This window comes from Balaenoptera ricei, chromosome 19 (assembly GCF_028023285.1).
Source record: "Balaenoptera ricei isolate mBalRic1 chromosome 19, mBalRic1.hap2, whole genome shotgun sequence".
NCBI classification, from domain to species: Eukaryota; Metazoa; Chordata; class Mammalia; order Artiodactyla; family Balaenopteridae; genus Balaenoptera; species Balaenoptera ricei.
In genome coordinates, this window is record NC_082657.1 from 18,709,868 (window position 1) to 18,723,219 (window position 13,352).

The window sequence follows — 13,352 nt, forward strand, 5'->3', positions numbered from 1 at the left end:
TACTTTTTTATCTCTATACGTGACAAAATTTGAGATACTTAGGGCCCTATCTATTAAAAAGTTAAAAAAAAAAAATTAAAGGACTCTAAGGCTGAAAAGCAACAGCTATCATTTAGGCACGAGGTGGAAGCACTGATTTTCCAAACGTGGCTGAGAACGGATAAACTAGAAACAAACATATATATTTGGTCAGCCTCATGCTGGATTACGCTGGCAGAGAGAACAATGTGGTTAGAGTTGTCCTGTCTTAGGAGAGACTCTGGCCCCAACGCAAACAGATGACATAAGGAGCTCTCGACTCACTGGCGCAGAACACGGGAGGCAGCTGTGGGCCGAACTCCTCTCTTTCATCTATCTGTATCTTCTGAATCGGGAAGAAGGGTGCGGGCTCCTGGGGTGCTGGCTCACTAGCTGAAAAACACCAGGATATTAATTTTAGATACATGCCAAATATTAATGTGTTGGAGTCTTCAATGAATGTCTATTTTTACCAGATAGCATGTGCTTTTCGTCAGCACCCCGCATAACTAGCTCACACCAGGCGCTGAGGACACAGCAGTGAACACACGGGCCCAACCTCTGACCTCCTGGACATTTGAGCTGGGATGTCGGTCACACAAGGGCACCTGCAAGCAGGTGCCCCAGGGGCTGTACCACAGGGGTGGTGAGGGTACTTATGGCACACACTCCACATCACCTGAGACCTAAAACGTTGAAACACCATAGGGACTTCCCTGGCAGTCCAGTGGTTATGACCCCGCGCTTCCAATGCAGGGGGCGTGGGTTCGATCCCTGGTCAGGGAACTAAGATCCCACATGCCGCGTGGCACGGCCAAAAATTAAAAACAAAAACAACAATGTGATTAAGCCAGCCAAGATGACTAAATACAATATCGCAAAAACTGAAATAAACAAATAAATAAAAATAAAAGGTAGAAACACAACCTCGAGGAAGGGCCATCTCAGGAGAATAAAGACTTACAAACAGGATGTACGGCTTCCCTGGTGGTGCAGTGGTTAAGAATCCCCTGCCAATGCAGGGGACACGGGTTCGAGCCCTGGTCTGGGAAGATCCCACATGCCGCGGAGCAACTAAGCCTGTGCGTCACAACTACTGAGCCTGTGCTCTAGAGCCTGCGAGCCACAACTCCTGAGCCCACGCACCACAACTACTGAAGCCCGTGCGCCTAGAACCCGTGCTCCACAACAAGACAAGCCACCACAATGAGAAGCCCGCACACTGCAACCAAGAGTAGCCCCCGCTCGCCGCAACTAGAGAAAGCCCGCGCGCAGCAACGAAGACGCAACGCAGCCAAAAATAAATTAATTAATTAATTAAGAAAAAAAAAAAAAGGATGTAAGACTATGTCCCAGCTCAGAAGGCTTCATTTCACTAAAAATAAATCGTCAAAGAGGAGAAAAATTGAATATAAACAAATTATCGTGTTCACATCAATTATCTCGTTTTTAAAAAAGAGATGATTAGGTTTTCAGAGAGAAGAGAGAAAGATGGGGAAAGCCGAAAAAATGTGCATCAAAGCATTAATGGTGGTTATCTCTGGGGAAGGGGGAATTCCCAGAGACTTAAGCTTTCTACATTTCTTTTCTTTTTTTTTTGGCTGCATCAGGTCTCAGTTGTGGCGTGTGGGATCTTGCATTTTGGCGTGCGGGCTTCTCTCTAGTTGTGGCATGGGCTCCAGAGCGCACAGGCTCAGTAGCTGCACCACTCGGGCTCTCTAGTTGTGACGTGCAGGCTCAGTAGTTGAAGCGTACGGGCTTAGTTGCCCCGTGGCACATGGGATCTTAGTTCCCCAACCAGGGATCGAACCCGCATTCCCTGCATTAGAAGGCGGATTCTTAACCACTGGACCACCAGGGAAGTCCCTATATTTCTATATTTTTAAACTTTTCAAGTAATATATGACTCTGTAATAAAAAAATAAGTTGTTTTTTTCTCACAAAGAAAGAAATAGGCTGACATTTGCAATCACCTAAGAACAAACAATATTTTATATCTCTATGTAACTTTTTGGTTAAAGGCCCTCAGAAATTAAACCCAAGTCCACCACAGACTGAAACGGGCAGGCAGAACAATCTAAAACTGAGATGGGAAATTCTGTCCACCCACCCAAACATCTGAAAAGTCTCCCACCCTTGCAAGCACCAGACAGCCTCCTTTCCTATGCCCAAACTCCTGGCTGGGGTAAACAGAACAAGTAGGACAGGCTACTGACCAAGTGTTAGACTCACTGTAACGAGAACAGACACCGTCTACCAAGTGCTACTTATGTGCCAGGCAATGCCCATCTGATGGCTGTTCCAGAGCATACAATCTGCCCTACAGAGAGGAAAAGCAGGAAGAAACCCTGTATATGTCATGACCAAATGTCTTCCACTAGTCCTGGCACCTCATCAGCAACCAGGTTAAAAAAAGAAAGAAGCTATTTTTTAAATGGAAATTTTACTATTTTTTAATTCTTCTCAACTAGGATAAGTAGGAAAATCAATATTATCAAACACGTCTTTACATCCTAAATATATACCAGAGATTTATAGCAGATAGAGAAAAAAAAAAAAAAAAGAACTCTGTTCCACTCCATTTAAAGATACAAAAGATTCTAAATCATAGAAATATTTTTTGGGATCCGTCTACTAAGGCAAGGAAACAAAAGCAAAAGTAAATAAATAAGGGACCTTCCTGGAGGTCCAGTGGGTAAGACTCTGCACTCCCAATGCAGGGGGCCTGGGTTTGGTATCTGGTTGGGGAAATAGATCCCGCATGCGTGCCGCAACTAAAAGTCCGCATGCCACAACTAAGGAGCCCACATGCTGCAACTACAGAGCCAGGGAGCCGCAACAAAGGAGCCTGCCTGCCGCAACTAAGAGCTGGTGCAACCAAATAAATAAATATATAACTAAATAAATATTTTTTAAAAACTGAAAAACAAATAAGACCTAATTAAACTAAAAAGCTTTTGCATAGCAAAGGAAACCATCAACATAATGAAAAGACAACCACTGTATAAATCTTGTTGTGTTTTTTTTTTTTCCGTCATCCTGGTTTTGATATCACCTCACACTTGTCAGAATGGCTACCATCAAACAGACCACAAATAACAAATGTTGGTGAGGATGTAGAGAAAAGAGAACCCTTGTACATTGTTGGTGGAAATGTAGATTGGTGCAGCCACTGTGGAAAATAGTATAGAGGTTCCTCAAAAAACTAAAAATAGAACTATCATGTGATCCAGCAATTCCACTCCTGGGTATATTTCCAGAAAAAAAACGAAAACTCTAATTTGAAAAGATACATGCACCCTAATGTTCACAGCAGCATTATTTACAATAGGCAAGATATGGAAGCTACCTAAGTGTCCATCAACAGACGACGAATGGATGAAGAAGATATGGTGTATATACACCATGGAATCCTACTCAGCCATAAGAAAGAATGAAATTTTGCCATTTGCAACAACATGGATGGACCTGGGAGGGTATTATGCTAAGTGAAATAACTCAGACAAAGAAAGGCAAATACTGTATGTAATCACTTACATGTGGAATCTAAAAAATAAAACAACTGAATGAATATAACTAAACAGAAACAGACTCACAGACATAGAAAACATAATAGTGGTTACCAGTGGGGAGAGAGAAGGCGGGAGGGGTAAAAGAGGGGTAGGGGACTAAGTGACACAAACTATTATGTATAAAATATATAAGACACAAAGATATATCGTACAGTGCAGGGAATATAGCCAATATTTTATAACAACTTTAAATGGAATACAATCTACAAAAATTTTGAATCACTATGTTGTACACCTGAAACTAATATAATATTGTAAATTAACTATAATTAAATAAAACTTTTTTTAACTTAAAAAATACAAAAGATTGGGGCTTCCCTGGTGGCGCAGTGGTTGAGAGTCTGCCTGCAAATGCAGGGGACACGAGTTCGAGCCCTGGTCTGGGAAGATCCCACATGCCGCGGAGCAACTAGGCCCGTGAGCCACAACTACTGAGCCTGCGCGTCTGGAGCCTGTGCTCCGCAACAGGAGAGGCCGCAATAGTGAGAGGCCCGCGCACCGCAATGAAGAGTGGCCCCCACTTGCCACAACTAGAGAAAGCCCTCGCACAGAAACGAAGACCCAACACAGCCAAAAATAAAATAAATAAACTAAAAAAAAAAAAACAAATGTTTAAAAAAAAAAAAAAAAAATACAAAAGATTAAAACATCATCAAAAAATCATCAATTGCTAATTATCCTGGTCCCAAATTACACACTAAATGAAGAAAGCAGCTTCTCTAGAAACATCACTGTTTTCTTTTTTAGATCCCAAAGTCTAAAGTATTTGACATACCTTGTGCCACAGATGACGTTTCCACCAAGTCAGTCTCTTGGGAACCTTTGATGTCGGCTTCCCGGGTACCCTCCTGATCATCCTCACTGTCGCCTTGCTCATCCTCAGAGGATGAAGACTTTTCATCTGAGGAGCTGGCAAAGATGGCTTTGAATAAGTCCATGGATGGGCGGCTACCCTCTCCTTCAGTCTGTGAATCCACACCTTTGTTTACCTGTATTAACAGTGAAGTAACAGTCAGAAATGAAGAAGCAAGGGTGAAAGGAGCCACGTGTTCTAGAACATGGCACCCATGCACACACACACACGCACGCATGCATACATATGCACACATACTTATGTTTGTGCTCATTTACGTGGGTCTCCACACCCACGCACTGCCTAACTAAACAATGATCACTCACATGGCATCATTTTTGTGGTGCTTCTGACTCAACACCTGTAGATTGTGCTGACTGGTAGAAGTAGCTGAAGCTACACACGGAAATAGGTTATTAATCAGAACTGCAAAGGACCCAGAAAAAGGCAGTAGGGACTAGCACAGTGCCTCTGTCCTGTTTTCAAAAGTCTATCTGAGCCTTCAGAGGTCCCACGTGAAAGGTAGTGAAGACAGTGTACTCGTATAAAAGTTCTGAAGAGAAAACTGGGGGCCTCCACACAATGGGGAGGGCACTGAGAACAAGCCAACAAAATGGTCCTGGAGCTCCCCTCTGCAATTGCACGTCACCCTTCCTAAAAGCACCCCAGGTGTGGAGAGTCAGGTTTGCCAATAAAGAGGCAGTGACTTTGTATACACTCCATTCTATAAACAAGGAGCAAAGGTATGAAGAAGACATGGCTCCCACATCCTAACAGCTAATCACCAGACAGACATGGGGTGATCTAACGTGCTAAGTGTGAACAGCAGCGACGAGAGAGCCCAGGACTGGCCTAGATCAGAACCCACTCCAGTCCTTCCATTTTACCACTGAAGAACGTGGGTCAGGGGCGACAAGAGCCTCTGTCAACGACGCACGCATGCTACGTGCCCAGGGTGGGTCTGGACTCTACCACCAGCTCTCCTTGCTCTTGGCCTGGGGTCCCTCCCCAGTCCCACACCGCCTCCAGTTTCTGAAGCAGAGTTACAAATACGCACGTGAGGAAAACCGATACAAGATAGTGGAATTTATGATTTTAAAGTAAACCCTTTTCATAGAAAAAAATTAAGGAAGAAAAGCATACCATTGCCCACTAAAAATAACCAGGACACCTTGGAGTAAGGACTGATTCTAGAGCTGGGGCTGAGAAATAAAAAGATGAGGCCAGAACATCTTACTGTGCCCAGAAAGTGAGGACATGCTCAGAGCGTAAAAGGGACATTTCAACAGGACACAGAAGCCAACTTGAAGGGGCTTCAACTAACCAAACTAGCACAATTGGAGCATTAAAATAAATAATGATAGTACTGAATTATCCCTCTGGATAAAATAGGAAACTGTGGGTCCACAGTGACATAAATAGTTTGATGAAGGACAGGGTATTTATATATTTCAAAGTTCTTAGATGTGTATTAAAGTACAAATTAATAAGAAATGAATAAATAAAAGTACTTAACTACAAAGGGGAAAAGACTGACTTCACAGTGGAGAAGTCTGGCAGACACCACCCTACTCGAATAATCAAAGTGAACATCAGTAACGGGAAAAATCATCATCGTGTTCTACTTGGCAGGACACAACAAAAGCACAGCGGCATCCCTTCTGAGGTGTTCCTGCCAAAAATGCAGAACCAGAATCTAATCCTGAGGAAACGCCTGATGAGCCCAATTGAGGGGTATTCTACAAAATTCTGGCCTGTAATCTTCAAAAGTATCAAGATCACGACTCCGTGCTCCCAATGCCGGGGCCACAGGTTCCTGATGAGAACCTCATCACCACAGGGAGAGGCAAAGGCCACAGTCAGCCTGGCAAAGAGAACTTGAGAGCCCCAAATACCTTATCTGAGACTGATTCCATTGTATGCTCTTCCTCTTTGTTTACTAATGGACTGGACTCTTGTTTAGGTGGACCAACTTTTGATCTAGCCAGACTTAAAAATTCACTAATGGAATCTTCTTTCTTTTCTTGTTTAGATGTATCCCACCTGGATGGTTTTCTTGATTCTGAAAGGTAGGACATAGACCTAACATTAGAATTAGCAAGCAAAAGGCAAGCTCTGCATTATGGTTCTTTAATTCATTCAAGAACATCAGCGAGCCTACTATGTATGGTCCAGGCACTGTGCAATGTGCTGGGAATGTGGCAGATGCTGAAGCAGAGCTCCAACCCAAAACAGTGTATATCTGGACCACTTCAGCATGAGCTAATGTATTCACATGAACGATTCTTTTAATGGAAGGAGAGTTCACACTACATGTACCCCTATGACAAGATGACCCTTTACTTCTGTCTTCCCGACAGGCTAGGGGTTGAGACCATGGACCTGGGGAAGGCCTACTCACTGTCGGGACCTTGGTGCTGCGGAACTTTTTCACTTGATGCTTGAGTTGCAGGTGAGGAAGCTGTCTCTGGGACTGTCAGAAAGTTGAAGACTGAGTATTTGTCACGTTTCACTCTTGGTAAGCCAACTGAAGTTGAACTGGGGGTTGAAAAGGAAACATATATATAAATAATTTTAATAACAACTTGTGAGGATAAAATCCAGTTCCTATAAGGCTGTCCATCTCATGTTTTTCACCAGTAGCTCTTCTACTTGGCTGAAAAGGTCCCTTAAGATGTTTTTGCTTCTCAAAGCAATTTTAGAATTTGGAACGTCTGACTTTAGGAGCCATGAGTTTTTTATTATTATAGTAGGAGCTAGAATTTAACTTTTTTTTTTTTTTAAATTTATTTATTTTTGGCTGCGTTGGGTCTTCGTTGCTGCGCGCGGGCTTTCTCTAGTTGCGGTGAGTGGGGGCTACTCTTCATTGTGGTGTGCAGGCTTCTCATTGCCGTGGCTTCTCTTGTTGCGGAGCACAGGCTCTAGGCGCATGGACTTCAGTAGTTGTGGCTCGCGGGCTCAGTGGTTGTGGCGCACAGGCTTAGTTCCTCCGCGGTATGTGGGATCCTCCCAGACCAGGGCTTGAACCCATGTCCCCTGCATTGGCAGGCAGATTCTTAACCACTGTGCCACCAGGGAAGCCCTAGAATTTAACTTTGACAATGGATTTCCATGAAAGAAAAGTTCCACTGCCAAAAATATACCTCAACTTTCTGACAAAGTCTCTGATTCAACTGTATATGCTTTCTTGTGGTGTTCACAATCAAATAAGAAGGTACTGAACTTGTATAGAGAATCAGAAAATGTAAGCTTCATTTTAAATGTAAACTCTCTGTGTGTGATTAAAAAGGTGGCAAATTAGACAGACATTATGTTTTTGTAACTTGGTGTATCTGAGTTTCCTATCTTTGCTACCTGGATGTCTGCTTTTTTTTTTTTTTTAGTAACAAATTAATACAAGTTAAATCTGCAAAGTCTGCAGCTCCAAGCATTTACAAGTAAGTTCATCTAGGAAAAGGAAATTTAAATGAATATGTAGGTGGAGAGTTAGCTTTAAAACAGGGGAATAAGTACTGATGTAAGGGCAGGTTTATCCAACTTACCTTGGATATGGGTCAGGGACATTAAACCTCTTACACAGAAGCTTGTCAGGGTGCCACTCAAATGTGTCTCGGGTAAGCTTCCCAAACAGCTTCATCTTCACAGCTGACTGCTTGTCACTGACGTCATTCTGGGAAAAGACAGTCGTCTGTTTCATCAAGTGGCCACACAACTGACCTGTCTGCTTTTCCATTTACAAGTTTGCCAACAATCTTCCAAAATTTCAAAACAGCTTATGTTACATTTCTGCTAAAGTACACTGGAAGCTAAAAGCATAAAGCCATTTCTTATTCTACAGTGCCATGTGTATTTTGATCTTTTCACTGAGGGCTTTAACGTTTTTGGTTATACAGTGTTTTAATTTTAAAATTCACCACATGGGGAATGATGGCGACAGACCTCTTGGTCCCGAGGGACTTCCACCTGATCTGAATCGTCTTCCATCTTGGCATGAGTGAACCGGGAGGACAAGGTCGAATGGGAAGACACATACAGCAGGGCTGCCTGAGCAAACTCATCCCGCTCACGGCGTCGCTCCCACTCTGTCATACTGGGATCAAGACAACATTCCAGAGCATCTATGGTAGAGAACAAGAAACTGCTTCACTCCTAGGAAAAATGGAGAACTTAAAGGAGAACATCTAGTGGGCACCACTGTATCCCTGTAGTTTTCACCAGAGGAAACACATAATCATTATCCTGGTTTTTAAGAGCATGGCGGGAGGTACTTGGCAGGTAATATTGCTCCCTCCCTCAAAATGATGCTTTTATTGAATTCTGTCTACTGCATATAACAGAGAAAAACATTTGGGGATTAATGCTTGATTAAATTTTCAAAGCAAGGAACTTATAACCAGTCCCAGACAGTGAAAATTCATCCCAACTATATTCCTAAGTTTGAGCAGAAAACACTCCTTTCTCTAACTTTTGTTTTTTAATTTAACATGTAAACACTAGGGGTGTGGAATCTTAGTGGGGAGTTAAGGCACAGTACACAAAGATCTGCTTTTGAAAACCAACCCCTCTAATTTGCTGACAAGCTCTCACAAGGACTACTGCGTATAAGAGCAATCTCTTGCCTCAATCTTGCCATATTTACTTCATAGATCATAGAGTGACTTTTTCCCCATGTAAGGGTTCAACAGCCAACTATCTTGGTAACTTAAATTTTAGACTATGATTTAGAGCTAGATGGTTAGGATCTTAAGATAGAGTGGGAAATGACCTTGTTCTCGTGGCAGGAAATGCAACCCTTACACAGAAGTCAAGCATTTGCAAACAGTAAATGGTCTGTAATTTAACATTAGCCACTGCCAAGGCACACTCTCTACTTAAACTGCTATCTTTGGGACCCGAGATACAGAGAAACACAGACTAATTGTTCTTGCTTTCTCAAGTCAAGAGCCAGGGCCTGAAATCTTTACAGTGTTCACAGCAGGGCAAAGTAAAACACTGCCAGAGCAGGATACCTCAATTCTGAATCTGGGTCTAGGGTCAGAACAGCAATAACACTACCCCTGGTGACACGTGGGAGGCCCAGGCCTAGCACCCACCTTTCTGACCCCGTTTCACATTTACTAAAAACTCTTCATATCGTTTTTGCTTTTCTGGCTCTTTTGCGAAAGGTTTGAAGTTGCTGGCTCTTACGGGGGCTGTGCCACCACTCAATGCCATGTGCCAAGAGCAGTGTCCGACGTCTGGAGAGGAGGGCTGGGGTCTGCTGCTAGAGGCATTCTGGGCCAGACTCCTGGCCTTGAGTTGAGCTGCTTTAAGGTCAGTTGCCTGCTTCATTTCTTTGAGTCTCTCTTTATCTTTTTCGGACAGAAATTCTAACACTGAAGTAGGTGCCCCTAAAAAAGAAACAATAATAGCAAGAGATGAAAAGTATCATAAGACATCTATACTCACATATCTCTCTACATACATTTTCAATATCACAAATTTAGGTAATTGTTGTCTTGATCCCAGTATGACAAATTTATGTAATTATGTAATTTATGTAATTGGAGTATTTTACATTTAGTGTTTCATCTGTATTCATACTATCCCTGTGAACTAGACAGTAATAAAATAATGACACACCTATTTTATAGTTGGCAAAAGTGGAGGTTAGTACTTGGATGTTTATAACGCCAGTAAGTGGTCCTAGAATGAGGAACCTGACATCCCAGACTCTGGACCTCCAGTCTGGGGCAACCACCATCTCCATGGTCCTGCCCAGCACAAGCCCTGGCTCAGAGCACAGCTACCCATCAAACACTCACACGTGTCACAAATGCTCACTGAGCCCCCACTGCCAGGCCTGGGGCTGGGAGAGTAACACAGATGAGGTCTTGCTCTCACTAGTGAGGGAGATGGACATTAAAGAAACCACGAATCAACACCAGAGGACCACCGCAAGAGGAGGACTGTGGGGAGAAAAAAACAGGGTGACCTATGTGAGAGGGCTGGTCACGGGGGCAGAGGGAGAGACAACTAGCTTAAACAGTGGGCAGGGAAAGCCTGGAAAGGTCCTCTAAAAAGATAATATCTGAGGCAAGTTCTAAGTAAAAAGAAGGAGCCGGGAATTCCCTGGCGGTCCAGCGGTTAGGACTCCGCGCTTTCACTGCCGAGGGCCCAGATTCAATCCCTGGTCGGGGAGCGAAGATCCCACAAGCCACAGCGCGGCCAAAAAAAAAAAAAAAAAAAAAAGAAAAAGCCAAAATGTGAGAGAAAAGAGAGGCAGAGGAAATATGAAGGCCCCGAGGCAGCATCATGGTCGGCAGGTTCAGAGGGCAGGAGGGAGAATCATGAGGCTGGACCACAGGGGGTTCAGGGAAAGTGGTATAAGCTGTGGTCTGAAAGGTAGGCAGGGTGGGGTCCACAGGGCCCTGCGGGCAGTCTGGACTCTTCCTTAGTGTGAGCAGTACTGGAGCGTTTTAGTGGGGGCATGTGGGGAGTGATACATTTGGCTGCTGTTAAAGGGAACAGGCTGCAGAGAAAAAGGAAGGGAACTAAGGAGACCGATGAAGGGCTGCTGCAATGATCCAGGTGAGAGAATATGGGCGCCGAGACCAGGGTAGAAGCAGCGGAAATGAAGAGAAGTGGACGGGGTCCCCTCGCATGTTGAGGGTAGAGCTGAGAGGACTTGCTGAGGGACTGGGTAGGGAGGGGGAGGCAGGGAAAGAAAGGAGCTAAGAATTAGGGTTCCCATGTTCTGGGCCAGGCAGTGGGTCACTGGTGGTATCATTTACTGGGAAGCGGAAAGCTGAAGAAAGAGCGACTCTGGGGAAGGAAGCGGGCAACCAAGAGTTCTCTTTTGGTCTGTTGTAGCTGAGGCACCTGTTAGGCTCCCAAACAGCAAGTCCACCTCTCATAGTGGGTCTCTCAGTTCCAGCCTACAGGGGGATTCTCCACGTCTATCCATCCTTTCAGACACACTCATTCCTTTTAGGCTTTCAGGAAAAGAGCAAGAGTACCCTTTTCCCCTGAGAAAAAAACCAATATGTTCCCAGGCTGTGCAGAAAAAGTGAAGGTACACATGGCCCTAGTCTTTGCTTCATTCTTCGGACAATTACCAAAAGTCTGAAAACTGCTGCACTTAAGACTGGGTTTATAATTGTAATGACACAACTCAACTGATGGTGGGAAAACAACAAGTAAAGGATGTGTACACTGTTAACTACGCCGTTCACAATAAACAATTTTATTCCCACAGTTTGGGAGTACAAAATTATGTAAAAAATTTCAGTGGGAAAATGACTTTCCATTTTGATTTGGATAACTCAGATTATTATAAATGTAATGATTTTAATCTTCTCTGTGGCACGTACCTTGAATAGGCGTTTCTCCTAGCAACTCTCCCCGCTTGGAGGCATTCAGTTGGTGCCTACTATGTGTCCCTGGGTCATGTGTTGGCTTTCCAGCTGACTCTGATAATACCTGAAGTAAGTGGGAGTTCTCTGAGGTTGCAGCCACAACAGGTCTGAAATAATGCACTGGTCGATAGTCTCTTGGCAATTCGGGTGGTGGATAAATCTTACAAAAACAAAACAAAACAAAACTCAGAACATACAGGCTGCAAGGTGATCATGTTTCATTTAACCAAGAAAACTCATTACCTGTGAGCGTGGTTAATGCCACCCTTTCCCAGGCTAGCATCTGGCAGAGAGGCAGCACCGGGAACAGCCTGCCCAGGTGCCCCGCCAACATCCGTCCTGGATCTGGAGGGTCACCAGAACCACACTGTTCTCGTGGCCACACATTTTAAATATCACCCCTGACCACTCTACTCAGAGATGCTAACACGCATGTTTTATATGAGAACAATAACGATAACTATAGTTACTACTACTGGCCCACGTGCAAAACTGGCCCATTGTGAATCAGAAAATTTAGAAAAGTATGATTCACAGCTTAAATAAAAAGAATAACTTTAAATAAGTTACTTTTAAACTCAGAATTCTTGGGACTTCCCTGGTGGTCCAGTGGGTAAGACTCCGTGCTCCCAATGCAGGGGGCCCGGGTTCGATCCCTGGTCGGGGAACTAGATCCCACATGCATGCCGCAACTAAGAGTTCGCATGTCGCAACTAAGAAGGCTGCATGCCGCAACTAAGACCCGGCACAGCCTTAATTAACTACTTAATTAATTAATTTTTAAAAATCACATTAGGTTTAAAAAAAACTTTTTCTAAATAAATAAATTCAGAATTCTTTTTCTGGTTATGTTTCAGTTCCAAATTGGAGTTTCAGGCCTTATTTTTTGGTCCAAGGTAGTTTTCATTCAAAAGCTGACTGAAGTGAAATTGAAATACATTTGGGAAATTCAGGTATTAATGATGGTAGAACAGATAAGCTAAAAGAAAGTATTAGATATTTTTAAATTATTGCTCTAAATGGTCTCCCTTGCTCTTGGTCTAACAAACACATAGTTATGGACAGTCCTATTTAAGCTGTTTTCTAGATTTTTCAGCTACCTGGAATTCTGAGCTCTGTAACCAGTGAAGCACTGAACACTCTCTGGCTGTGGTTCTCAGCCCCACACAGCGCTCACTCGAGAGGTTTAACAATGCTGATGCCTGTGTCCCATCCCACAGAAAAGTCGGCTGCAGCCGGAGTTTCCCAAGCTTCCCAGGTGGTTGTAAAGTGCAGCCTGGGGTGAGCACCTGGCCCAATGAAAGTCATGAAAGAGTGCTATTATCATTGTTAGGAAATCTCATTTTTTTATCATCTTAGCCTGACCGCCTTCTCTGAAAAACGTAACTCCCAAGTCAGCCAGCAAACACTCTCGTGTTACCATGACACAAAAAAACCACGGGAGCATGGCAGATAGGAGGGGTGTATACACATGACTCTTCTTAATATCTGCCATCGGATTCAAAGCATTTC

General features: G+C 43.6%; 1 protein-coding gene across 1 annotated transcript in view; it reads right to left on the reverse strand.

Annotated features, from left to right (window-relative positions):
- The window catches only part of GPATCH1 (G-patch domain containing 1), a 39,262-nt gene that overhangs the window by 7,136 nt on the left and 18,774 nt on the right, over positions 1-13,352 (reverse strand). Inside the window, exons 10-17 of the mRNA XM_059904675.1 lie at positions 11,796-12,000; positions 9,537-9,833; positions 8,383-8,561; positions 7,986-8,113; positions 6,845-6,981; positions 6,339-6,505; positions 4,366-4,579; positions 304-411 (exon numbers count right to left, since the gene is read on the reverse strand). Coding sequence (XP_059760658.1) covers positions 304-411; positions 4,366-4,579; positions 6,339-6,505; positions 6,845-6,981; positions 7,986-8,113; positions 8,383-8,561; positions 9,537-9,833; positions 11,796-12,000 — 1,435 coding nt within the window. The remainder of the gene's footprint in view (positions 1-303; positions 412-4,365; positions 4,580-6,338; positions 6,506-6,844; positions 6,982-7,985; positions 8,114-8,382; positions 8,562-9,536; positions 9,834-11,795; positions 12,001-13,352) is intronic.